Here is a 26,841-nt window from a genome sequence, read left to right on the forward strand (position 1 = left end):
ACAAACAATGGATTTTCCCAAAGACTTGAAAGTTTCCCCATGGTGAGAAGCAAGGTGAGGCTAACGAATCAGGCGTTACCCCTTCATCAAAACAAAAGAGTGAATTGCAGGTCGAAAGGATTATGAAGGAAGAAAGACATAAGACGTAAACAAACCTCAGAGATCAAGGGGAGGGGTGACATCCTTGAATGTCATTGGTCGAAGACACCAGATCGAGGTTGGGGGTGAAATGTCAAACGTCATAGAAAGTTTGCACCACAAATTAATTTGTCATGGAAACCGTTATGGACTTCCTTTTCGAAAAATAATTTCTTCCACTGCTTGCAAACTAATTGTCAAAACTCCAGGAACGTCACACATGTACTGTCTTCCAAAGATTCCCAAGGCAAAAAACCCCTACCATCCCATCTCTGCCTGTAATTGCCCCACCATGGACCACCTTGACTGCACTTCCTCCAATGTTATATACACTGTATCATCTGCATTCTCTAACAAACTCAACACCAGAAAGACTGTGTCGACTGGGCAATCATTTTTGTGAACACCTACTAGGTACAAGAACAGACAGCATATATTTTTCCATACCAAGAGCTCATCACTTCAATGTTCCCACCGATTCCACCCGACACATGGTAATCTGTGATATTTTTCCACATTGAGAAAACAAGGAGACCTGGAAGGGTAAGGAAATATAATTGATTTTCAAACCCGGCCCATTACCACCCAACAGGATCAACAAACGTTTTTCATTTACTTAATTTTCCTGTCCCAAGTGTTTACTTTTCTTTTTTATTCTTTTGCAATTTCTTGCCTTTCGCCAGTTTCCTTTTTGGTTCATATTTAATTATCTACATTATTCATTTTCTTTCTTTATATATTCCAAATTTTCCCTCATTCCTTTAATGGTACAAACTCACTTTGACTTTTCACGTTTCATCCCCACACGTTTGGCTTGGACCTCTGACATTCAAGGAAATCACCACTCCCTCAATCATCCCAACTCATGACCCTCGACGTTTCACCCCTTCCCTTGACCTCTGATCTCTGGTGTTTGTTTACTTCATCTCTCCCTCGGTCTGCATTTTACTCTTTTTACTCTGGGTAATGACGATGGATAATGGCTGAAACCTTGTTTGTCACGACAGTAAACTTGCGCTGTCTCAACTACAGTACCATTTGGCAAAACCCATTGTTTTACATATTGAGGTCCAATAGTAAAACACCATTTTCCCCAAAGATGAGCAACTTGGATCAAGCAACCTTGTTACTTTGTAAAACGACTGCAGAATCATTTTCCACCCCTTCAAGGTGCAAAATTGGAAACAAAACCTGACTACAGGCAATCTCACTAAACTAATCTGTAGGCAACACAAGTCAACTCACGCATGTACTTGAACGTTTCATCAATGACATCGAAGCTGAGGTCAACGTTGGATGAGACGAGCGGTGTGTGCAGCCAATCGTCGTTGTCGTAGCCGTGCACGGTATCCGCACGGAGGCGATACAGGGACAGGTTTTCCTCGAGAAGGCTGACGATCTCCACCCCGTCTTGCTGTCCGCTATGGCACACATCTACACAGGCATATGCTAGCATGACAAATGTACTATTCAACTGGGACTGAACACAATAGTACATGTACGCATCATGACTTTGCATTTGCTTGTTGTGAATATCGAAGATTTTTCAAGGAAGTTGGTTGGTCTTGTGCGTTATTCTGTCTACATGTCTGTGTTTGTTTTTATGTTAATCGCCTTCAGGTCACAATTTTAAACGAATCTTCACGAAACTGCACTACATGGTAGAGTTCATCATAAGCAAGAAGCCTATTGTTTTTGAGGTCAAAAGGTCAACATGGACCAAAGGTCACCAACTTTGTCAAGTTTCCAAAATCCTCAATTTTCAGCCGATTGACGAGAAATTTGAAGAGGATTTGCATATTCGGTCATTCAATTCAGCCACCAATTATTTTTTGAAGGTTAAATTTGTTTTATGGATTTCACAAGCATCGTGCTATGCACAACGTCTTTCTTGTTTTGTCTGTTTGTGATTTACCAACGAGGTACAGTATCAATGCATAAATCGAAGATTACAATCCTACTATCAATTTGCAATTCGTCACTGGCTTTGACACCATGAACACAAATTTTTATTATTTTATAGGCATCTAAAAGCTATATATGCCAACAAAGTTTAAAATGTAGCACCTCGCCACCATTAGAGCATTTAAGTTGCATCAGATGAGGCAATAAATGTGAATTGTTCCTCCCAGCTTGCCGGCTCAATAACCAAAATACTCCATTTTCATTTTGACCGCCTCCATCCCTACCCCGTTTGGAATCATGTGAGGGCATGGGTGAACTTGTTAACTTAAATTCACCGTGTGTTTTGTTTTGTTTTTAAACATTACTTTTCATCACAAAAATCAAAGATTTTAAAATAAAAACCACATGGGGATGTGAAAACAAGCATCAGATTCATTTATCACAGTGTCAAAACCAAGAACATCTTCCATGTTTCGGTAATGACATAACAATGTAAAGGAGGCCTGCAATTGTGACCTTTGACCATCATGAAGAGAGGTTCTTTCAAGGTCTCACAATTTCAGTCACAACCCATGTGACATTCATTGATGGGTAGCTTTTTATGACAACATTGCAAATTAAATAATTCGTTTTTATGGAGCATTTACTGGCACTTGAAAGAGTAAATGGTCTACAAATAAACTTGGCTTTTTTCATCTGGCACAATCAAGAGGTTCTTGGTAATGTCTAAATAATATCGAGAGATGATATTATTTGGTGTCTTGGTGAGACATATTGTAATTATTGTATATTGGACACATCGAGGGCATATTTTGAAGCCAAATGATGAAAACTTTATATAGCGTTGCTCTTTTTAAATAATTTCCAACCTTAATGCAAAATTTTGTTTCGTCCTGAATGCATCTTTGGAAGAGGTTACCATGAGGCATTATGTGCACCTATTGCACTCCATCGACTATTCAGATGTCCTGACCAGCGTCTCATCTATATCTTCAGTGAACCTGCAATGCGTGGCTGTCACTGCACGATGTCAAAGTGAAAACCTATTCACTCGATCAGACGATGTGTGCTACTGCCTACACATGGTTATTCAGCATTACTACAACCAATGTAGTTGAAAGCACTTTATGATTGGTAGGGGCTGTCCAAAATTATCGACATTTTCATGGTCGAACAAAGGGTACGAAGGGTAGTTGCATCTCATGCATGACATTGAATGCTATTTGAAAGTGTCGATTTTAAACCTGCAATTGACAGCAAAAAAAAACAAAACAAACAAAAAGAAAAACACCGAGATCAATAAAATGGAGGAATTAAACTCCAACATTTGCATCCAAAGTGCACGACATCACCATGACACTGGGCCTCGTGCCGAGCCTACAGCTTGATTGAAATGGCCAACGGGGCTCAAACTCAGGATCTTAGGATCCCAAGTCAGCCACCCTAACCGCTACGCCAACACCAGGCTTATACAAGAGCTCTGACCAGTTTGCAATAGGTGAAACGTTTTCATTAAGCAATGTGTTAATCAATTATTATTTAATTTTTTCACAATGCATTGAGAAATTTTGTGATCCATGGTCCATGGTGTAATCCAAAGGACAGCAAGGTTGATGAACTAAGCCTGATCATGAATCATAACAGTGTTGACCTTGCAGCTACTAATGAAACTTGGTTTTCTCCTGATCACCCTGTGGACTTATTAATTATTCCAAGATTCAAATCGTTTTCGCACCCAAGGACCGAGCGAAGAGGAGGAGGCGTTGCTATTTACACCAAGTTTCACCTTCAAGCTATACCTCTTAAAGTTTCAGTCCCTGAAAATCTTGAAATGATTTGGGTGAGGGTCCAACCTCCACGTCTGCAACGGTCGAAAGCAAGCATAGTCATTGCCGCTGTCCATTACCCTCCAAAGAGACCATTAGCAAGCGAGCTGTTAGATCACCTTAACTCGATGATAGATCAGATCGTCATTCTACAGCCAGATACTGGAATCACCTTTCTTGGCGACATCAAATGATTTGAACTTTTCACTTTACTTTGAGACTCAATGATGCAGATCGTGAATGAGCCCATTCACAACGATACTACTCTGGACAAGATTTCAATGAATCCTGCAAAACATTATAATCCCGTTGAGATTATTTCACCCTTGGGACTCAGTGATAATGAGTGTATTATTGCAAGACCCCAATCCCCCCTTCCATGTAAGAAACATTGTTCACAAACGAGTTGTAAGACCTATGAAAGAGAGTGATGCACGGGAGTTTAGAGCATGGTTGAGCAATCACGACAGGTCTGAGGCCTTGTCTATCGAGAATGTGACTAAAAAGTGCAACACATTTCATCACACGTTCCATCAGGCGATCAACACCTACTTCCCACAATGAAGTGTTCACCAGCATCAGCAAGATAAAGCATGGATACCGCCATTCATAAAGACCTTTGTACAATCTCGTCAGCATGCTTTCCATCTCAGTGGAAAATGTCCATGATGGAGATATTATCGCAATAAGATCACACACAAAATGAAGACAGCAAAGCGAAATTACTATGCTTCCATTGTAAAACGTTCAAACCCAGCAGCATGGTATCGTGAGATTCGTGTAATGACTGCTGGTATCAGTAACTCGCATCACAACATTGCAGTTGAGAATATGAAGCTATTGTGAATATCATCAAGGTGGGAATTGAGTGTTAAAATCATTGACTGAGTGATTGAGTGAGTTTACTTTGAAAATTTTGACTTTTTTTTTTGTTAAACTTTGGTGAGGGAGAAGTGTCGGATGAGAGGAGCCAAGTGTTGAGGGTGAAAATGAGAACAAGGGAAGAAGGCGAGTGATGAAAGAGGTGTGTGTGTGCGTGTGCACACATGGTGGGGACAGCAGGCTGGAGTAATAGATCCAGCAGGTCAGCCAGGGCAGCGCTGCTGATTGATGACCTGATTGTCCAAAATTATCCAAGATGTTACAAGCTCTGTCAGGTGGGCAGCGGTTCAGAAGCGAGGTTCAGCTCGGTAGTTTGAATGTGGGACCAATTGGGGGGAAGAGGGGTCGAAGTGGTGGAGAAAATGCAGAGAAGGAGATTGGAAGTGTATGTGCAGGAGAGCAAATGGAAAGGAGACAGGGCAAGGAGGTTGGTAGGAGGATACAAAAGCTGTTGCACATGGGTGGGGATCGGAGGAGTAATGACACAGCAATAATGGTAACGGAATAGATCAGCAAGCAGGTGTTCAGAGTGGAAAGATGGGAGGGACGGATAGTTATGGGATGAGTGGTGATACAGAGGCAAATGGTTTGTGTTATGTCGGTATATGGGCCACAAACGGGAAGGACTGGGGCAAAGAAGCAGGAATTCAGCAATGCACTGGAGAGGATGATGGACATGGTTGAGCTAGAGGTGATGCTGTGCAATGCAGGGGACTTTAATGCTTGCTAGACCTTGCCTCCATTGTAGAATTAGCATTTCCATAGTTCCAAGAATCATCGTTTCTATCTTGCTGGCTGGTCAAATGCTACATTGCATACAGTTGCAGAAGTAGTAAAATAGTCGTGTAGACAGTTTTCAAATGAAATGATATTTTCTTGTCACATAGAATTTCTACAAATCTCTTGCTCTGTACTATGTTCTCAAAACCCAACTTGCATCAACTTTCACCTCACAATCCTTATGGAACAATGATCCTTGAACTGATCAGGATTTTTATTTGTCCATCTGCAGACAAAAAATAACATTCCTTCCTTTCCTGTCGTAATTAGTTCTCTGCAGACTACTGTAGTATATGAGAGTACAATTCTCACATACTATATTTCTAACTGTAGCATTTTTGGTTGAGCCGCTCCAACAATAACATTGTGAACAACCTCCGGCTCTCATCCACAAGCCATTTCATATTAATACGGTATTTTCAAGTGGATGTGTGTTTGTTTGTGCATTTGTACGTTATTCTTTCACGGCCAAATCATAGCACCTTGATGCCCCCAAATTTTTGATGTTGGGACTTCAGAATCTGGTCAAGTGTTGAAGTGACCTCACATTGGCCTTGACGTGTTTGAGTCCACCAAAGGCCACTAAGGTAACCACCATGAGGTCATTAACTCCATAGCTTTTCAATGTCCAACACGTCCCAAAACAAAACCACAAGGAATGGAATGGGCAGTGCTGGGTATCCTCACCACCCCCCTCCACCATGGGCAGTGCAGGGTAGTCCCTGCTAGTATTCTATTTTCCTAAACCTCATCTTAACATTGGTGTTTTCCAGTACTTCCTTTCATTTTTTCCACAGCCAACTGCAACATTTTTGAGTAATTGTTTGAATAGCCTGTTTTTATGACACTTATTTATGTAGTTCTGCTGTCAGTGTGTCTATAGTCGGTGTCAAAAGAAACAGACATGGAGCAGATCCTTGATTCAAATCCACTCAAAATGGGAAATTACGAGATGTGCTACATCTCAGTCTTACCTCGGCTGCCGTTTCAGTGTGTGTATCTTGAATGAGTATCAGGAAAATATCTGGGACATGTTTTGTCTTTCGCCAGAATTAAATGAACTCTCTGGGTACTCCGTCATATGATATACAAGTTGGGTCACCCCATCATGATAGAGTTATTTATTTAAACTTTTTTCATTTTATTTGGCCATTTTATATTCTGCATAAGAATAATAATAATTATTATTATTATTATAGCATTCCTTTTGTGCCGTAAAGGCGCATAGGGCTGTCGAGGCAGTTTCATCGGCAAGGAGTACAGTCCTGGACGGGTCGCCACTCCTACGCATGTCACCCTAAATGGTTATTACCCCAGTAAAATGGGACTCATTTTGCCGACCTCGGAAGAATTACAGACTGAGTCAACCCCACCTGGTGTGACTTCAACGGACAAGGGGCTCAAACTCAGGATCTAAGGTCTCAAGCCAGCCAACTTATCCACCGAGCCAGCACCAGGTATATTCTGCATATGTTATTTTAATTTATTTCACAACCTTATGTTTGATATTACACAATAGAGCTGTCTTTCAGGTTAAAATGTGACTCTTACCGGTGATCGTGCTGGCATCTTGAGTAGAGGCAGGAGGAAGAACTGAAGAGAACTGGCATTTCTCGTTCTCAGTGTAAACGGGCAACGTGGGCGGGGGACATATGCTCGTAGCCGGATCGGTCCCCTCCAGTTTGCTGTGCTTCAGATAGTCCACTCCCAGGCCATGGATGGCAAATTTCTTGAATGGGCAATACAACCTAACTGCGTTGCTTTCATAGGCTTGCAACTGTCCTGGCGAACTGTGCACAAAGAGGAAAACACCATTGAAAAAAAAGTCAAGCCAATCAAACACATATATTGCAAACTCAGTGCAGTCTCCTGCCATTTTAATTTTTCCAATAACTGGTTCAATCAGTCATCTCCCATTAATTTTCTTTTCCAAAACAATATATTCATGATAACATGTGACCTCCAAAGAAGTCAAATGTTATCATGAATATGTTTAAATGAAGCCAATCAACGAATAAAGATGACATCATCGGAGTCCAGAGCTCCACGGAAAGTTACGCTACTCCCTCCAAACTCAGCGAATCTGTTCTTTGAAGTCAAATACGATGTTGTCTCAGATATTTGTCCATGTACGTGTTGTGTGTGCGTGTGCGTGTGCGTTTTTGTGCTGCTTCGCCATCATGAGCATTAGTCCCTTTAGAAAGAAAGAAAAAAAACGTCCGTCATGCTTATTAACAAGACACGAACAGAGTTTGGCCGAATCCAGAACCAATTTGAGTTTGACTGAATCCATTGTGAAAACATGATGACATAATAACAAAATGAAAACACGTTTTTTGAAATTTTTACAAATACATGAAAAATGAAAAGCTGAAATATCTTGTGTCAATAAGTATTCAACCCCTTTACTATGATGATCCAAATTGATATCACGTGCATCCAATTTCAATTGATCATCCTTGACATGTCTTGACAACTTGATCGGAGTCCACCTGTTTCCAATTAAATTGATTGCACATGATTTAGAAAGAAGCATACCTTCCCATATAAGGTGTCTCAGTTGACAGTGAAGTCAGAGCAGAAACTCTAGCATGAAGTCCAAGGAACTGTCCGTAGAACTCTGAGATAGAATTGTGAGGAGGCATAGATCTGGGGAAAGGTATACAACAATTTCTAGTGTTGAAAGTTCCCAAGAGCACAGTGAGCTCCATTATAAGGAAATGGAAAGAATATAGAACGACTTCCTAGAGCTGGACGTCTGACCAAACTGAGCAACTGGGCAAGAAGAACCTTGGTCAATGAGGTGACCAAGAACCCAATAAACACTCTGACAGAACTACACCGATCCTTGGCTGAGATGGAAAAATCTGCCAGAAGGACAATAGTATTTGCAGCATTTCACAAATCTAGGCTTTATGGGAGAGTGGCCAGATGGAAGCTACTCCTGAGAAAAAGGAACATGACTGCATACCTGGAGTTCACAAAAAGGCACGGGAAAGACTCTGAGAGCATGAAGAAAAAGATTCCGTGATCTGAAGAGATAAAAAAAATTGAACTCTTTGACCTGAATGCAAAGCGCTACGTCTGATGGAAACCGAGCACAGCTCATCACCTATCTAACACCATCTCTACCATGAAGCATAGTGGTGGCAGCATCTTCCTATGTGGATGCTTTTCAGTGGCAGGGATAGAGACTTGTCAGGATAGAGGGAACAATGAATGGAGCTAAATACAGGCAAATCCTTGAGGAGAACCTACTTCAGAGTGCAAAAGACCTCAGATTGTGGTGAAGATTTACACTCCAACAGGACAATGACCCCAACCAAACAGCTAAAGCAACACTGGAATGGCTTCAGAACAAGAAAGTGAAAGTCCTTGTATGGCCCAGTCAAAGCCCAGACCTGAATCCCACTGAGAATCTGTGGAAAGACTTGAAGATTGCTGTCCACCGACGCTCCCCATCCAACTTTACAGAGCTTGAGCAAATCTGCAAGGAAGAATGGGAGAAAATCTCCAAATCCAGATGTGCAAAGCTGATACAGACATACCCAAGCTGTAATTGCTGCCAAAGGGGCTTCAACAAAGTACTGACTTGGGGGTTCAATAGTTATTGATGTCAGACATTTCAGCTTTTCATTTTTAATTTCTTTGTAAAGAAGTCTAAAAACATGTTTTCACTTTGTCATTATGGGTATTTTGTGTAGACCAGTGACAAATTTTTTTTCAACTTAATCCATTTTAAATTCAGGCTGTAACACACCAAAATGTGAGTACTTTCTGAAGACACTGCACATACATTCAAATATACAAACAAACAAACGAGACAGATCAGTGAAAACATAACTTCCTTCCACATTTGGTGGCGGAGGTCATCATGCTACTGAATCAAATGAAAACATCACAATAAAATATCGAAATTCTCATTTTTGTGATAATACTAGATGACCTATGAACCTGTTGGGTTCCCGTTGTGATAGCGGTTGATAAAAATATCATTTCAAAAAAAAAAGAAGAAGAAAAAAGAAAGATAGCCCCAGCGAACTATACCACTGATCAAATAATCCCGAAGAGAACTTGACTGAATCGGGAATTGATTTTTTAATTTTTTTTTCGTTACCCGATTTGAACAAAACTTGATATTGCGCGTCAATGTGGAAAAAAAAAACGGAGAAAAGAAAGACAAAGAAATTATTTGGGGGAAATTCTAAACACAATTTTATTTATAAACGAACACTGAAGTATTAGATCAAAATGGCGATGTTTATTTTATACTTAAAAATAAATCGTTCTTTGTCTATACTAAATGTTTAAGATTTTAAAATAAATCATTTCAAGAAAAAAAAAAAGATAGCTCCAGCGAACTATTCCACTGAGGTTGTTTGCATTGATCAAATAATCCCGAAGAGTACTTGACTGAATCAGGAATTGATTTTTAAATAATTTTTTCGTTGCCCGATTTTAATGAAACTTGACACTGTACACTGCAGGAGAATGGTGAGTAATGTGGGCCAAAATTTTTTGCGCTATCGTGTACGGTTTTGGCTGTATTTCGGGAACATACATACATATACTGAAACGCAAAAGAAACTTACCACCTTTTAAACCTTCAAACATCAACAATAACACTGCGTGTAGTAAATGTGTGAAATTATTTGTGGACAATAGTATCCTCACTGTCAGACAAAACGGTCACAGATGGTCACTTGAACCTTCAATGGTCACTTCATAGCACAGCTGTTGAACAGCCGTTTTGACTGTCAGTAATTAGCCAAGGGGTACGGGATGATTTTAATGACCTGCACGTCATATCTTGATATTGGCTTTAAAAAGGCCAGTGCAAAATGGGCATTTCAATCAACATGCCATGATTGTCAAGGGATCAACGGCAGTGTGCCTTGGGCATACTGCAAGGCGGATTGAGCTATCATGAGGTGGCACGTCGCCTTGGCTGTTCACACCAGACGATATTGGCCCTGGTGGACAGAGACACCATCCACAACTCTGCAGATGACAGACCTCGATCAGGGAGGCCAAGAGTCACCACTGCAAGGCAGGACAGGCAGATGGTCCTAAGTCAGATGGCTTCAGACATTGAGGACTGAGTGGAACAGAATCCAGCAGCAATCCATCCAAAGACTGGTAGGCAGTATGCGCCGACGATGCACTGCCTGTATCCAAAACAATGGTGGCCACACACGCTATTGAAAGGGGACTGACATTGCACCCTGTGCTGTTCTGTACTGGAGAACAAACTGATGAGATGGTGTATCTTGGTCAAAAACTTGACATGACATCAATAAAATAATATTTCAATTAGCAATTGTTGGTTTGTTTTATTTTGAACTGTTACAATTTTATTACATTTAAAACAAGTGGTAAGTTTCTTTTGCATTTCAGTATACATACATACATACATACATACATACATACATATATAAAAGATGGGAGTTTTAGTAATATATAGATGTATTGGTGATCTGAAAATGAACCAGCCATGTTCTTTGTGATTAATATTGAAGTTGTCCAATTGTATGACTGTGAGCACATAAATGATAACAGATGGCTCAATGTGTACAACTAGAACTGGAAGCAAGAATGGAACAGGAGAATGAGGAAGGAGAACAGAAAAGAAAATATTCCCATCAGGGTGGGAGAGTTTTCAACAAACACACAGATCATGAATCGGAGGAATCTCTAACCAGGAAGGGAAAAGGAGCAAAATACAATCTTGTCACTTCGACGAGTTTCAGTGAAGCACGAAGGTCAGGTCACCGATGGTCAAAAAAGAAATGGATGAAGGTGAAGTTAAGGCAAAAGCCCCTGATATTAGTGAAACAAATTTAAAAGGTTAATCATGTCAAGGTGGTGAATTTTGATGAAAAGGTTTATCGCTTTGTTACTTTGATAAAACAGCCATAGAAGAATGGAAAAATTAATAAAGAGAAATTGTTGGCATCATCGTTAAATAATACTTGCCCAAGACCTTACAGAAAACAGGCAAGAACTGAGCAAACGCACAGCTGTAGGTTGGACCCTGACAGCCTCAGAAAAGCAAATAGAGATAGCAGCAAGGTCCATCATCTATGCATTTCCATGGTTACAAAGCAATTCCCACCAATTTACACTGGAGTGCTGAGAGATCAGCCACAGCGCATTGCCACCAAGTGCAGGATCTCGGACTATCAGGTGGCCATGACCTGTGGCACGTTTTTGACCTGTACCCTTCACAAATGCAGAAAATGGAGGAGGATGGGAAAGGAAGGAGAATGTAAGAGAGTAGCTCAAAAAAAAAGCAAGCAACAGAACTAGCCCTGATCATGAAACAAAAACGGATTGCTCTCTTCATAAGATCATAAAAGTTGGAAGGGGTGATATATCTGCACCAAAACAACCAGAATAATGCCACCTTTACCTTTGTAATGTTGTGGGCCGGGTATCGGTGGTGGGCACGACCGCTAGATGGAGCAGTAGAGTTGGCTCCACCAAACACCCGGAATCTAGATCGTACCTTTCCGATAACTCCGAAGGTACGTGTCCCTTACAGGACCGTGAATCGTCAATAATTAATTCAACCGCATGGGACAGGGTTATTTGCCAAACTTCAAAATACCTAGAGGCCCACATGGCGAGCAACCGAGGAATTCACACCCTCGACGGAGCTCAAACGGGATGAGCCGTTACCGTGCTCGACCCGTGAGTAACCCGAGCGGAGGGTTAACGAGGTCCCGTCGGTCCAAATGCAAAACTATGGCAGCAACGGCCTTTTTAGTCCCCCAACCCGCACCGTGGCGAGCCAATGAAGGAAAGGACAAGGACGAGGTGAAACATTTAACAATAGGGATGCATATTTACAATAGGGGGGAGGGAACACACAAACAGTAGAATTAAACTGACGAAGCAATTCAATCAATGTACAAGCAAAAGCACTTTACCAATTCTACTTGACAAGACAGGCCCGCACACAGACACACACCCAAAGAAAAGAGATGGACCTCAACGGTCCTTATTCGGCTCTCCAGCCGAGGAGGATAGTTCGGCTGGGAGTCAGGACGGCTGGCTACCTGGCCGCGAGCATGCGGCTGGACATCCACGCCTTCCCGGAGCTCCGGTCGCCAAAGGAAGGACCACGGCAGCCGAATCCAGAGATGAGATGAGGTGATCTCCCCCGATGAAACTCGACCGCTCGCTGCAACGCGCCGGACGAGACACCCTCGAAGCGCGGGATGCAGTCTGCCGCAAACCCAGGCAGAGACGCGCACTCGAGCAGACTCAGGACGCAAAACTCTCGCAGAATGGACGGTTTTGGCGCGCAAAATGCGCTCGTCGTCCCCATGATTGGTTAAAAGGGGCGCCAAGTCCGCTGATTGGACCGGGGGCGGGGGGGCGGGCGTGGCAAACTCCACGGCGGACCGCCCCTCAAACAGGGAGAGTAACATTGTCCTGCATGGGCTGTGCTCAATGGCCGACCGAGGGCAACCTCGCTCGCATCCCCCAGATGGGGCGAGCGAGACGCCAGGTCCTCTTGAACTCCGCCCACCGCGAGCGTTATGGCGTCAGGATGGAGCGAAGGTGTTGTTGTAGTTGTTGGTGATGTAAAAATGCAAAAGAAAACCCTGACTATCAAAATAACTCTGCAGCATACGAACATTTAATTCCCATTAGACGAGGGACGGGTTCTATCTATAAACACACACTTACCGATACAACTGTTCTATAAGGACCTAAATGCTGAGTGCAGTAAGTTTCCAGATTCGTAACAGTAATACTTCATTTTTACCCGGCGCACGCGAAGCAAAAAGCAGGATTAAGCAATTGATTCATGTCCGTCCGTCTTATCAGTTTATGATCAAGCAACAAAGCCTCCTCCCCTACCTCTTCATTAAAAGTATGGACCTTAAATACCTGGGGCCTTCACTCAAACCTTTCAGATCTTTCCATACAGGTTACCACTGACAAACTAGACATAATCTGCCAAACAGAAACTTTCCTCTCCCAAGACGTGTCTGACTCCCAAGTACCTCTCCCTGGTTACTCCCTCCTCCGGTTTGATAGACCTGAGCCTCACCCTGGTGGAGGAGTTGCTCTCTTCAAAGACTCTATTCCTCACTCTCCATGCACTGCCCTCACTCCCCCACACACCCAGGAATACCTCTGGCTACGGCTTCCCCTCAACTCCCAACTCATGTTTATATGTGTACTGTACCATCCACCTAAGTGATGACTCCATCTCCACCTCACTATCTGAAAACATGGACCAACTTCTATCTTCTCATCCAAACTCTCTCTTCCTCAAATGTGGCGACTTCAATTGTCATCATGCCAGTTGCCGAGGTGTGGGTACCTCTCTCACCTGTCATGGCACCTCAGCAAAAGCTTTCTGCCACTCATTGGGACTGACTCAATCGGTCAACTTCCCTACCCGGATCTCAACCAATGGTACTCCATCTCTTCTGGATCTGATTTTGACAAATTTCCCTGATAATATCTGCTGCTCTTCCTCCGCTCCAATCGGTTCTTCTGACCACGTCCTTGTCAAAGTGGACATCTCTCTGGCTATTATCAGAGAACCACCTCACCGCCGTCGAGTCTGGCATTTCACTCAAGCCGACTGGCAGGGTCTCCAAGCAGCCCTCAAACTTATAGACTGGTCTCCAATCGCTACTTTCTTCAACATCAACTCATCCTGGGAATTCTTTCAAAGAAACTTGCTCTCCCTCATGCACAGATTTATCCCCTCTCGTGTTCAGTTGTCTTACCCTTCCTCCCGCCCTTGGTTTACTGAAGCTTGTGGTGAGGTAGTTGTCCTGAAAGAACTTGCCTTTGCCTCATGGAAAGCAAACCCAACTGAGGGCAATCTCAGTTCCTTCCATAAAGCTCGTAACAAGTGTGTATCTACCCTCAGGAGAGCCAAAAAACAACATCTTTCTCATCTAAAGTCTGAACTCTCAAACCTCTCTCCGTCCTCAAAATACTGGTGGCGTATAATCAAATCTGTTTCTGGTGTATGTTTCCCCTCCATTCACTCCCTTACCTCAAATGGCAGCACTGCTGATACCACACGTGAAAAAGCTGAATGCCTAAACTCGGTGTTTGCAGCTAAATCTTGTGTCTAAAACCCATCACTTTCTCTACCCACTTTACCCAGTCACACCCAACTGTCCCTGGACTCTGTGTCCTATCTCCTGTCACAGTCAACGTGTAGCCCTAAATGGAGTTCTTTCATCCCCCCTTCCTGTCCAGGCTGGAGTTCCTCAAGGTAGCGTTCTGGGCCCTGTTCTTTGTCTGGTTTTCATCAATGATTTCTCCGACTCCCTGGAAAATCCTCTATATCTCTTTGCTGATGACTCCACCCTCTGCCGTACCATCGGTCATCCCTCAGAGCTGCAAGCAGCAGCTTCTTCGCTCACTGCAGATATGGATAAAATCACAAACTGATCCAACACGTGGAACATGTCTTTCAATCCGGACAAATCTCACACTCTCACGATGTCTCTTCAAAAGGACCATTTAGAAAACCCCCCCATCCACTTTCTCAACAATCCTCTGGAAGAAGTCCTTTCTTTCAAGCTTCTGGGTCTCACTATCTGCCATGACCTCTCCTGGGAAAGCCACATTTCAAACCTCGCCTCCAAAGCCAGTCGCCGACTGGGAATCCTCCGTCGTGCAAGGTACTTCCTCGGCCCACCTGAGCTCCTGACCACCTACAAAGCTTTTGTCCGCAGACTGATGGAGTACTGCTCTCCGCTCTGGGCTGATGCTCCTGCCTCCCACCTTTCTCGGCTTCACGCTGTAGAAACCAAGGCATTTCGGATCATTGGCATCTCCCGCAATGAGGCTGAGTCTTTGGGCCTATCAATCAATCACCGCAGGTTGGTCGGTGGTCTTTCTGTCTTCTACCGTCTCCTATCCAGCCTTGCCCCCCTGCTCTCTCTGCAATTTGTCCCCACCACATTTCCGCAGGGCGCTCAAGGTCTGCCAACAACCCCCTTCTGGTAAAACTACCAAAATCACGAATCACTGCTCACCTTCACTCTTTCATTCCTCTTTTTTCCCCACCTTTGGAATAAACTCCCTCACTCTATTCATTCCCATTCTTCCCTCCAGGCCTTCAAAACAGCTGTTCACCACCACCTCTTATCCAAATCTTATCCAAAGTTCACCTTATCTTATCCAAACCTCTTATCCAAAGTTCACCACCACCCCCATGCAAATCCTCGATCTTTTCTACACCTGATAATCCACCCAAGCCCACCTCCTTCAAATTCCCTACTTTCCTTCCTGAAAGTCCCTGTAATGTCCATCTTCTATTCCCCATGTTCCCCGTCCCATCCCTCTCCCTTCCACAGATCTCCAAATGTCTCTGTTCCCCACTATTTTGTCCTTCCCTCTCCCTCCCCTCCTGTCTCATGCCCCCTCCCCTTGATGTGCGTTGTGTGTTGGCTCTCATACGAGCCTCGACAAGGTATACAAAAAAAACCTTTTTAAATTAAATGTTATATTCTGAACATGAATCAGAACATGAATTGGAAGACACGTTTGCTGTTTTACCTCCAAATATATTGGCTCCGAATTCACCCCGATTGCACATGCAGAGAGGAGAGATAATATTATTATTCTATCTGCCTGCCTGGCAATCAAACAAGATTGAAAATCATTACAAACAGGAAACTTACTTTTTTTAACAACATAAAGGACACAAACAACAGGCACAAATAACTAATGTAACGTGCTGGACAAAGTAATGTGATGGACACTGCGTAAAATGGCGGGTGAACCAAGAATGAATTTATTTATACACCTTTACACATATGGCACTCTAACCTTTATTTAAATTGAATTATATACTTGAGCACTGTCGAACACAAATCGCCTTCATAATACTTCAAAGAACCTCCAGTTTTGAAGTACTTTGACACGTTCTATAGGGTGGTGCATAAGGGTGGTTGGTGCATCAGAATGCTTCAATAGCACTGAACTTACGGAATTTTTTTTCATGATCTTTAAATCATTTTGTTAAAATTGAAATATATACTTATAAACACTGCATGGAGTACCGTGTTATATGAACTCTCTAGTTGCAAGAAGAGGTTGATAGCCTTTTTGTCCAAGTCTCCCTCGATTTCAGCCCTCAACCCTGCTGTTGGTGTGTTCCCCCCCCCCTCTCTTTCTGCTGTTCCTCTTGTTTTGTTATGAACTGATCCATTCTATGTTCTGGCTCTCCATAAGCCTCGATTTTGTATACAAAAAAATAAAAACTAACCCTCAAACTGAAACACCGGGAGACCGACTTCTGTCTGGCCTCGATTGTTTGTTTTGTCTGGCTTGGATGACTTGAAAACACACACACACACACACACACACACACACCACCCTACCACAGCAAGGGTAAATGTCTCGAATTTCTAAAGAAAAACAGAACAGCAGCAATGGTTAGGTTACACTCCACTAGTCAGAGAGCTCCGATTTCATGGGTTTTGGTTTTCTTACGGATGGAATCAAAGAGCTCCAATTTCATCGGAGACTGGTGAGAAATGCTATTATTTTAAGAAAAAAAAATCAAATTTTGAGATAATGAATTTCAACAAAAGCAGCTATCATCGCAAGATACAAACATAATTCTGTAATATTGTTGTATACAGACAATCTGGCTATTGTGGTGAAGAGTAAGCGGGAGATGCAGGAGGTACTGGGAGAGTGGAAGGACGTATTCGGGAAGCATGGGCTGAAGATGAGTATGGAGAAGACTGAGGTGATGTGGGTCGGGCAGCAGAGAAAAGGAAGGAATATCAAATTAGAGGGGAAGGAGATATGTTTGAGTATCTGGGGGGAACAGTGACCAATGATGGTAAGTCTGAGACAGAGGTGCGGAGGAGGACACAGGTGGTGCAAATGTGTGGAGGGAGTAATGGCAGACACATAAATATCAAGGACATTTAAAGGGAAAGTCCTGGTGTCTTGTACAACACTGATCTACCTTTACGGTCTGGAGATGGTGGCACTGACAGAGAAACAACAGAGGTTGCAGCTCTGAGAGAAAAACTGGGTCAGGAGGATTGCAGGAGTGAAGAGCATGAATAGAAGGAAGATGGATGAACTGAGGGAGGAGATTGGTGTGCAGATGAGCTTGACTTGGAGGTTGGTTAAAATAAAATAAAAAAGTCTGCTGATGTGGGCTGGTCACATGGTGTGGATGGTGGAAGAAAATGGCAAATACAGTATATAGCTTTCGGGAGCAAGGTAGGATGAAAAGAGGTAGACCGTGGTTGAGTTGGAAAGATTGTGTGAGTATGGACATCAATAAGGTTTGGGTGGATGGAGAGAGGAGAGAAATGGGTGAGGATGGGGGAAAGTGGAGGAATATCATGGTCAAGGCAGAGCAGAAGATTGGTACCATTGGACCTCACCGAAGGAGGATAAAAAGGAGGAGGAGGAGAAAGAGAAGAATGATTACCAGGGAAAGAGAGTCCCGTGGAATATCCCAATGGTTATCTTTAATCAGCTCAAACAACAACTCCATCAGCTTCGTATGATAACAGTGGTTGGTAGCTTAGGCCTTAGTTATTTTATAACTTGGTTTACAGATCTACCGACGGTATATTTGCCGAAATGAAATATAAATATAAAACACATTTTTAGCCTTTTATATTTATAAATTTTCTGCCGAAGGTGCAAAAGTTTCAAAACCCGAAATGTAAACGTCGGCATTTATTTTCAAAATATAATTTTGCGCGCTCGCACCAAAATGCCGAGTCCCCTTTAACCAAACTGTGCAGTAGTCTTCGGTCATGGCGTCTGAGCAGTGGCCAGCATGGTTCAGATTGACTGTGGTTTCTGGGGCGAAAGTGATTGTTAAGAAGTATGTCAGCGGTATAAATTTGAGTGACTGTATTGGTGATTTAATCACGAAACATATTGACGACGAATATTCTGGCCGAACTATTGTATCAATTCAGTGCAGCAGCAGGGATGATTCGCTGGCTACTCTCGATCGTGCCAATTTTGTTTCAGTCGAAAGTCTAACACCGCTGTTCGTATTGAAAGATTTTGGAGCCATGTACGTCAAAGTTTCCCTGTGAGATTCTGATATTCAGCCTTCAACGGACCAGAAATCAGCCTTTGATGTGCTCATGGGGATGGGGAGACGGTACGATCAGATGCCCGCTGAAAAGTAAGAGCTGGTTATGACTGATTGACCGTTTTGAGCATGTTGACTCCTCGTAGACACGTTTTTTAATCATATCCAGCACTATGCACTGGTGTGCACGCACACATCTACGACTTGGACAGTAATTTTCTCAGCATCGTTTCCATTTGTTTGATGATTCAACAGGTTTCTATAAGAAAAACATGCCAGACTATATTGTAAAAACAAGTTTTAATCCTTCTTTATTGTTTTTCACATCAGATGAGACAGTGAACATGGACATCCTGCATTTGAATGGTCTTCCATCTTCAATGTTTTCTTAGATCCTCCTGGTCCGGGATTTATATTTATTTGCCCCCCCCCCCCCACCTACCCGTCTTTTCCATAGAACATCTGAAAAAAAAGTCATAAAAATACATAATTTCGAAAAATTGAAATTATATTTATATTTATATTTCGACCTACCAACCCAAATTTTAGCTGAAGAATTGTGTAAACCAAGTTCTAAAATAACTAAGGCATTAGAGGTTTTTTTTGTTTGTTTTTTTACACTCCTCTCTTCTGTTTTTGCTCCTTCTTTTCTTTCATTCTTCGATCATCCCGAGTTCCTCTTAAGTCACATGCACTCTTCCAGTAACCCCATCCTAATGAAACTCCCAAAATCCAGGTCGACAACTGACCTCGACTGCTCTGTCCCTCTGTTTTTTTCCCCCTGCTTATGGAACCACATTCCTGAGTCAGTTCAATCCAAGGCTTCATGTTGGCAGTACACCACCACCTCAAGTCTACATTCCTATCCATGGTCCTTTTGACCCTCCCCCCCCTCGAAACTCCACTTTTAAAAGGCTACAAGGTTTCCTTCCCACTCCTCCCTTCTTTTCCTGGAACTCCATTCCCTTCTTTGTTGCATCCACCTGTTATGCCATTCATATCTGACGACCTGTCAGTTTGTTGCCCTTTTACCCTCTACCACCTCGTTCTTCCATAAACTAAGATTCTGAAAGCAAAAGGACAATAAATAAACCTTGTGTGTTGAATTTTTTTTTTTTAATCAGGAAGTGGGAGATTAAATTACACACTAAAAATGGAATAAAAATGTGAAAGAAAGCCCCTGTTAGAAAACATTCTGGGAGGTCTGTTTTATTGCAAGAATTACGTTTACTTGCATTTGCTACAAATTATTCCTTACTTTGAACAGTTTGGCCTCACACTGCAGCAATGGATGATGCAACGAATGGCGATGCCTTAAACGTCATCAATGGAAAAATGGATTCCTGACTTTTCAACATTGAGTGGGAAATGGGGGGTGGGGGAGAAAGGGGTCATTTGTTTTTTTTTTATTAAATCTTAATCATTGATATTTGAATTAGGACAATACAGGTGAAAACAATGGCTCAGGTGTGCATGTACTGTAAGCATGAAAAAATAATTTCTTAATGAGTTGGCATTCAGTTGGTCATAATGATATGACAGACAAGACAACAAGCTGCAAAAAGCTCCATCATCACCTTCTTCAACACCGCTCTTCCATGGCCAGCCCAGTTACGTTAGGACAGGGGATATCAGTATTACCGTCATCGACCTGATGGATATCTGGCATTTTGTCATGTCACTCCCATTACTGCCTCCCCTTTCACTGTCAGCTGGCAAGGGTTTAACAAACACATAACCGGGACATACATGAGCGATTCTGCATGAACACCGCCATGATTATTATGCAAGTGCTGGTACTTTGATTAAAAGTGCCCGTTCAACTACCGAATGCATTTCGGAGTGACCAATATGTGGCTGGACACTTCAACATCATTTGGTCTTGGAGCTTCAAAACCTCATACGCAACTTAATGGTGTGCAGATTGAGTGGTTATCGTCCTCTTTCTGCAGGAATTATGGCTTTGAGGCGGTCAGCCATTATTCCTCCGAAGGTAGCACGTCAGCCAGGCCTGTCAGCTGAGCAGGTTGTTGGGTAAGTCGGGTGAAACGAACCTGCCTCAAGCTGGTCTAATTGCATCCTTGAGACAAAATAACTGCCAATCAACCCATTGATTTTCCTGTTACAACTTCTGCGCGATGTCATCGTACATCGCAGAGGTTGTCCTGATGTCTACTCAGTTACACGCAGATTACTGCAGTCCATCAAGACAGCCTTAACGGGAAACTTTGCAAAATTCCCAACATTGAAGGATACATTGAAACAATGGAATAACAGCTTTGCCATGCATATTCACACTTGAAGAAACCACAAACTCAGCAGCCAAGACAGTACAGCATGTACAAAGCACCGGACAGATCACACAATTTCTGCCTGAGATATCTGCCTCGAAGTCTCAGTACACCTCTACCCCCTTGCTTCAAAATACCTATACAATTCCACTTGAAACCAATATACTGTGGGCCATTTCACGACAGGTGGTCCTGACATCATGATATTAAAAACTGAGAAACGGTCAACAATATTGGTCATTTTAGAAAGCATACAAGCCATGTTTCCACAGATCATTGTTGTCTTCCCAACAGGTACAATGAGTAAAAAATAATAATAAAGTGCTTGGAAAAATTGTTCTTCATGGGGTTCAAAACTTCCTGGTTTTTTGTATACAAAGTCGAGGCTCGTGGAGGAGCTAGAATATAGAACAAATGATGACATAATAGAACAAAAGGTACAGTAGAAAGAGGGGGGAGACACCAACAGCAGGGTTGAAGGACAAAACAGAGGGAGACTTGGACAAGTAAGGAATGCGTTTGTTTTGCTGTATTTTGTGTGCAGCCGGTGGCTGCTGGTTGCATCATTTCTGGAAGCGCAGCTGTGCCGCTGATGCAGTGCCCCTGTTACCAGTAAGCTGGTACTCATTTTGCTCACCTCAGAAGGATGACAAGCTGAGTCAACCCACCTGGTGTTCTTAAAACAGACCCTAAAACAGGTGTTCTTTAAACAGGATCAACCCACCTGGCATGACAGTGGCTTCAACTCAAGACCCTAAGATCTTAAGCCAGCCACCTTAACCATTAAGCCAACACTCGGCTTAGGTATGTGGGTAAGAATGAGGGATAGGAGAGGATGCAAGGGGTGGACAAGATGGATACAGAAGCAAACTGTCAGGAAGGAAAAACTGCAAAGTTGGAGAGGTGGGTTTTGTAGTGAGGGAGGGTTAATAGGGGCAGAAAATATCATGGCTGTGAATGGGAGATGATTCGAGTTGGTGGTGGACAGTCATCTTGAAGACCTGCACCTGGTTGCTCAAAGCTCGGATAAACGCTATCCTGTGTATAAATTACTTATGCGGCGGATAAAACTTCCAAAGTTTGCCAAACAAGGTGGGCTGAAAGTTCTTACCCTGGTGAAGTCATATGAAACACTTAAAAATGGTACTGTTTCCTCATTTGATAAATGGTCGATTAGTTAATCATCGGATAAGAATTTAACCACAGGTAGCTCTTATCCAATGGTTAAGTTATCTGAGTGTTGAGCAACCAGGGTCTGGAGGGAAGAATAACATTGAAAAAGAATGTGGAAGTTGATTCTACAGGAGGGAGATAAAAAAGAGGAACAAAAGAGTGGAAGTGAGCAATGAGCATTGATCCTGGATTTTGGGAGTTTCACCAGAAAAAGGGGGGGGGGGTGGCGGTCGATCATGGACGGAGTTTGACCAATATTTGAAGAAGGAATAAGAGGTAAATGAACTTGAATTTCAACAAAGCCACGTGTTTATATTTTCACAACTCTCAGGAAGGTTCCGCATTTCCATAACAAAGGGAAGATTTGATGGAATTATTGTTTATCACATCAAACCTTAACATAAGTATAACAAATTATTGATGTAACTTACGTGACACTTCTTGTCAAATCCGTTGTGCCGTGCCCTTATTAGGAAGATCACCAACATGAATATAACTTCATTTCGAAAGCTAGTTATCAGAGATGGACTTTCACTTTCAGCATTCTCATGCTATTTGCGTTCTCATCGATCCATGGACTGATTTTTCAGCATTAGACCATTCTGTGGATGAAAAGTGATATATTTGGTGAATCCAATTTTGAATGTGTGTATGTTCCAACTGGAACATGGCATCCGGCTCTCGAAGACACATCATGAGGTGCATATATTTTCTCATCATCTCTGTCATTCCATTATCCAAACAGTAATTTCATCCTTCATTCCAGAAGCTGTGTACACATGTGGTCGAAGGTACAAGTCTATGACTGTATTTCTGATGTACTCTGGTAGACCTGTATTTTTTTTTTTTTTCGGTCAGTGCAATTTAAATTTGACACCATTTTGTCAACAATCTCCAGTTCACATTTACCAGAAAGATCACACACAGCTGCTTTCTGCTTGGATGTCGACTTTGGCCGATTATGGGACAGTTTCCTGACTGCCTTTCCAAAGCTCAATCGGGACTTTTTAAAGCCTTTTCTGGTCACTTCCTCTACCTTAAATGGACCCTCTGACTGTTCCACCTCCTCATTCATTCAATTCGCTTAAATTTACATTTCAATCGCTTTCAATTAGTTGAAATTGTATCTTAGTATGATGTGACTAACATGACTGTAATTTAACAATTTGTAAGGCATCACTTGACATGAAATCAAAGAAAGCTACTTGCTTGTACATTCACCTCACAGGCAGAAAAAATGTCCAATGTGTAGACTTGTAGATTTAAGCAGGGTGACAATCATCAAGCATCAAGACATCAAAGCATTAATATTGCTGAAAATTCATGGTGCAGACCATTATTCAGAGGAACAACTTACGTGCCATTTTTGTGCAACTTACGTGACACTCTGAAAAAGGTTATACATTTTGTGTAAGTATAAAATCCATTGTCATCAATTGATCAATACAAGATAGCTCTGTTTCTAAGGTGATACTGTATTTACCAAATATCTTCAAGTACTTTGCATGGTTCTCAAAACTCAGCACAAAAATTGGAAAAGTAAAAAAATCTGCATAACTTAAGTGACACGAATAAAAATAAATATAATTTTTCATCAGGATGCTATCGAGCTTAAAACTCTGCATTGAATTAAAGACGAGCTATCAAGGTCACCCCTTGACCAAATTACTAACGGTTATCAAGTTTGATGAGAACAGTGTAAAACTTTCTCTCTCAATATTTTGTCAGATTTGTAACTTACCTGATGAAAAAGGGCCCTCCCTGTACATGCTGTTACCACCTTCCCAAGAAGACCATTGTGACCATACATTAATGACTGTGACATATACTTACCACTGTCTTACCTCTCTTATAATCAACTGTGTTTTTTTTTTAGTGACAAGCCAACACCACCTTGTCTTGTCGCAAAAACACACATAACACAAAATATACATTACATAACACAAAGCGTATACACGCACACAACACAAAGCGTATACACGCACACAGTATACACACACACACACACACAGTATACACACACACACAACACACACACACACACACACACAGAAACAAAAAGCATACACACACACACACACACACAACACAACACAAAGCACACGTACACAACACAAAGCACACGTATACAACACAAAGCACACGCACACAACATAAAGCATACACACACACAACACAAAACATGCAAATATGCATGTACACAACACAAAATATGCACACACTCAAACAACACAAAACACGCACGCACACAAGCAACATAAAAAACACAATAAATACAAAACATGCACGCAAGCAACACAAAACATGCACGCAAACAACACAAAACATGCACGCACACAACACAAAACATGCACGCACACAAGCAACATAAAAAAACACAATAAATACAAAACATGCACGCAAACAACACAAAACATGCACACAAACAACACAAAGCATGCACGCAAACAACACAAAACATGCACGCACACAAGCAACACAAAAGACGCACACAATAAACACAAAACATGCACACAAGCAACACAAAACACGCAAGCAACACAAAACACGCAAACAACACAAAACATGCACGCACACAAGCAACACAAAACACGCACACAATAAACACAAAACATGTACGCAAGACAAAACACGCAGGCAAACAACACAAAACATGCACGCATGCAACAAATAACATAAAACACGCATGCACACAACACAAAACACGCATGCACACAACACAAAACATGCACGCACACAAGCAACATAAAGAACACAATAAATACAAAACATGCACGCAAGCAACACAAAGCATGCACACACGCAAGCAACACAAAAGACGCACACAATAAACACAGAACATGCACACAAGCAACACAAAACACGCACGCAACACAAAACACGCAAACAACACAAAACATGCACACAAACAACACAAAACATGCACGCACACAAGCAACATAAAAACACAATAAATACAAAACATGCACGCACACAAGCAACATAAAAACACAATAAATACAAAACATGCACGCACACAAGCAACATAAAAAAACACAATAAATACAAAACATGCACGCAAGCAACACAAAACATGCACGCACACAAGCAACATAAAAAACACAATAAATCCAAAACATGCACGCACACAAGCAACATAAAAAAACACAATAAATACAAAACATGCACGCAAGCAACACAAAACATGCACGCAAACAACACAAAACATGCACACAAACAACACAAAGCATGCACGCAAACAACACAAAACATGCACGCACACAAGCAACACAAAAGACGCACACAATAAACACAAAACACGCAAGCAACACAAAACACGCAAACAACACAAAACATGCACGCACACAAGCAACACAAAACACGCACACAATAAACACAAAACATGTACGCAAGACAAAACAGGCAGGCAAACAACACAAAACATGCACGCATGCAACAAACAACATAAAACACGCATGCACACAACACAAAACACGCATGCAACAAGCAACACAAAACACGCATGCACACAACACAAAACACGCATGCACACAACACAAAACACGCGTGCACACAACACAAAACACGCATGCACACAACACAAAACACGCATGCACACAACACAAAACACGCATGCACACAACACAAAACACGGACACATGCACACACGCAAGATGTACACATACAACACACTACATGCACATATGCAACGCACACACGCAACACACACCAAAAAAGTCATACACACACTCCAACTCCATTGTGACAAGACTAAGAACCAGACGAAGGAATTATCGTTGGTGGTGATCGCCAAGTTTCACCACCTGACAACACAATTTTTTGAGAACATAAAAGTGGCCAAGGATTTTAGTTGGGCAGATATGTGAAATATTCTGGTAGTTTTGTGCCTTTGATGATACAAGCATGAAATTTGGTACACAGTTATAGCATACCCTTAGGAAACAATTTGGATATAGGGACATTCCAGATTACCCCTAGGGTCAAAATGGTGGCCATTTTATAAAATGGCTGCCACGAATAACAAATTCTTCCTACAAGGTCAGCAAAGTCATATGTGCTTGGTGCAAAACACAATGTAGTGAGTATAATATGATTATTATCAACTAGTATGCACATGCTTCATTATCTACTTCATATTTGACTAAAAAAATGCATCTACGGTGGTCTATGAGGGACACAGACAACAGTTTACCATCGCAATAATGCATGGCTGGAACAAGAGCTCTGCAATATGATCATGCATGTGAATGTTACCTGAATATTGTTTCTGGAAATATAAATAGATCAAAAATCAAATTTGGTGAAAGGAACTTAGACTCCATGAATATTTCCATTATTAATTACATACTGGTAGCTGGCAATGTCGCGATTAAATGCATAAATTTGCGAAATCGATATTGATGTACTCACTGTATTAATTTTCATGATTGCATAATAGAAATGTTCAAACTACAATGGTGTGTTCATATTGATTTGGGTTTAACATGGTCCTGTCCAGCGCAAAGAAATAATGTATGGTGGCCTATTGGGGACATCGAGTGACAATCACCCAAGATCGCCACTGTGTATATATGCATCTCCTCTGGGCTGGGGTTCATAGTTGAAAACATTTTAACTCTGCTATTCTGTTTTCAGGTGACAACTCCACTGTAGTGTACCCAAAGACTAATCCCCTGCTTGGTGGTGTTTCTTCCCAATTTTAGTGACTGATTGGTGGTGGTTCAAGACAATGGCCAAAGCATTTCAAACTATTAGACCTCCAGCAGCGAGG

At 42.0% G+C, this 26,841-nt stretch overlaps 1 protein-coding gene across 1 annotated transcript in view; it reads right to left on the reverse strand.

Moving 5' to 3' along the window:
* Positions 1-26,841, reverse strand: part of LOC147021793 (trafficking kinesin-binding protein 1-like) — a 178,422-nt gene that overhangs the window by 134,247 nt on the left and 17,334 nt on the right. Inside the window, 3 exon segments of the mRNA XM_085892158.1 lie at positions 1,384-1,572; positions 7,083-7,321; positions 11,647-11,753. Coding sequence (XP_085748284.1) covers positions 1,384-1,572; positions 7,083-7,321; positions 11,647-11,753 — 535 coding nt within the window.

The sequence above is a fragment of the Eptatretus burgeri genome, chromosome 8 (assembly GCF_056783735.1).
Source record: "Eptatretus burgeri isolate ZD-2024b chromosome 8, Ebu_testis_v1, whole genome shotgun sequence".
In the NCBI taxonomy this organism is placed as follows: Eukaryota; Metazoa; Chordata; class Myxini; order Myxiniformes; family Myxinidae; genus Eptatretus; species Eptatretus burgeri.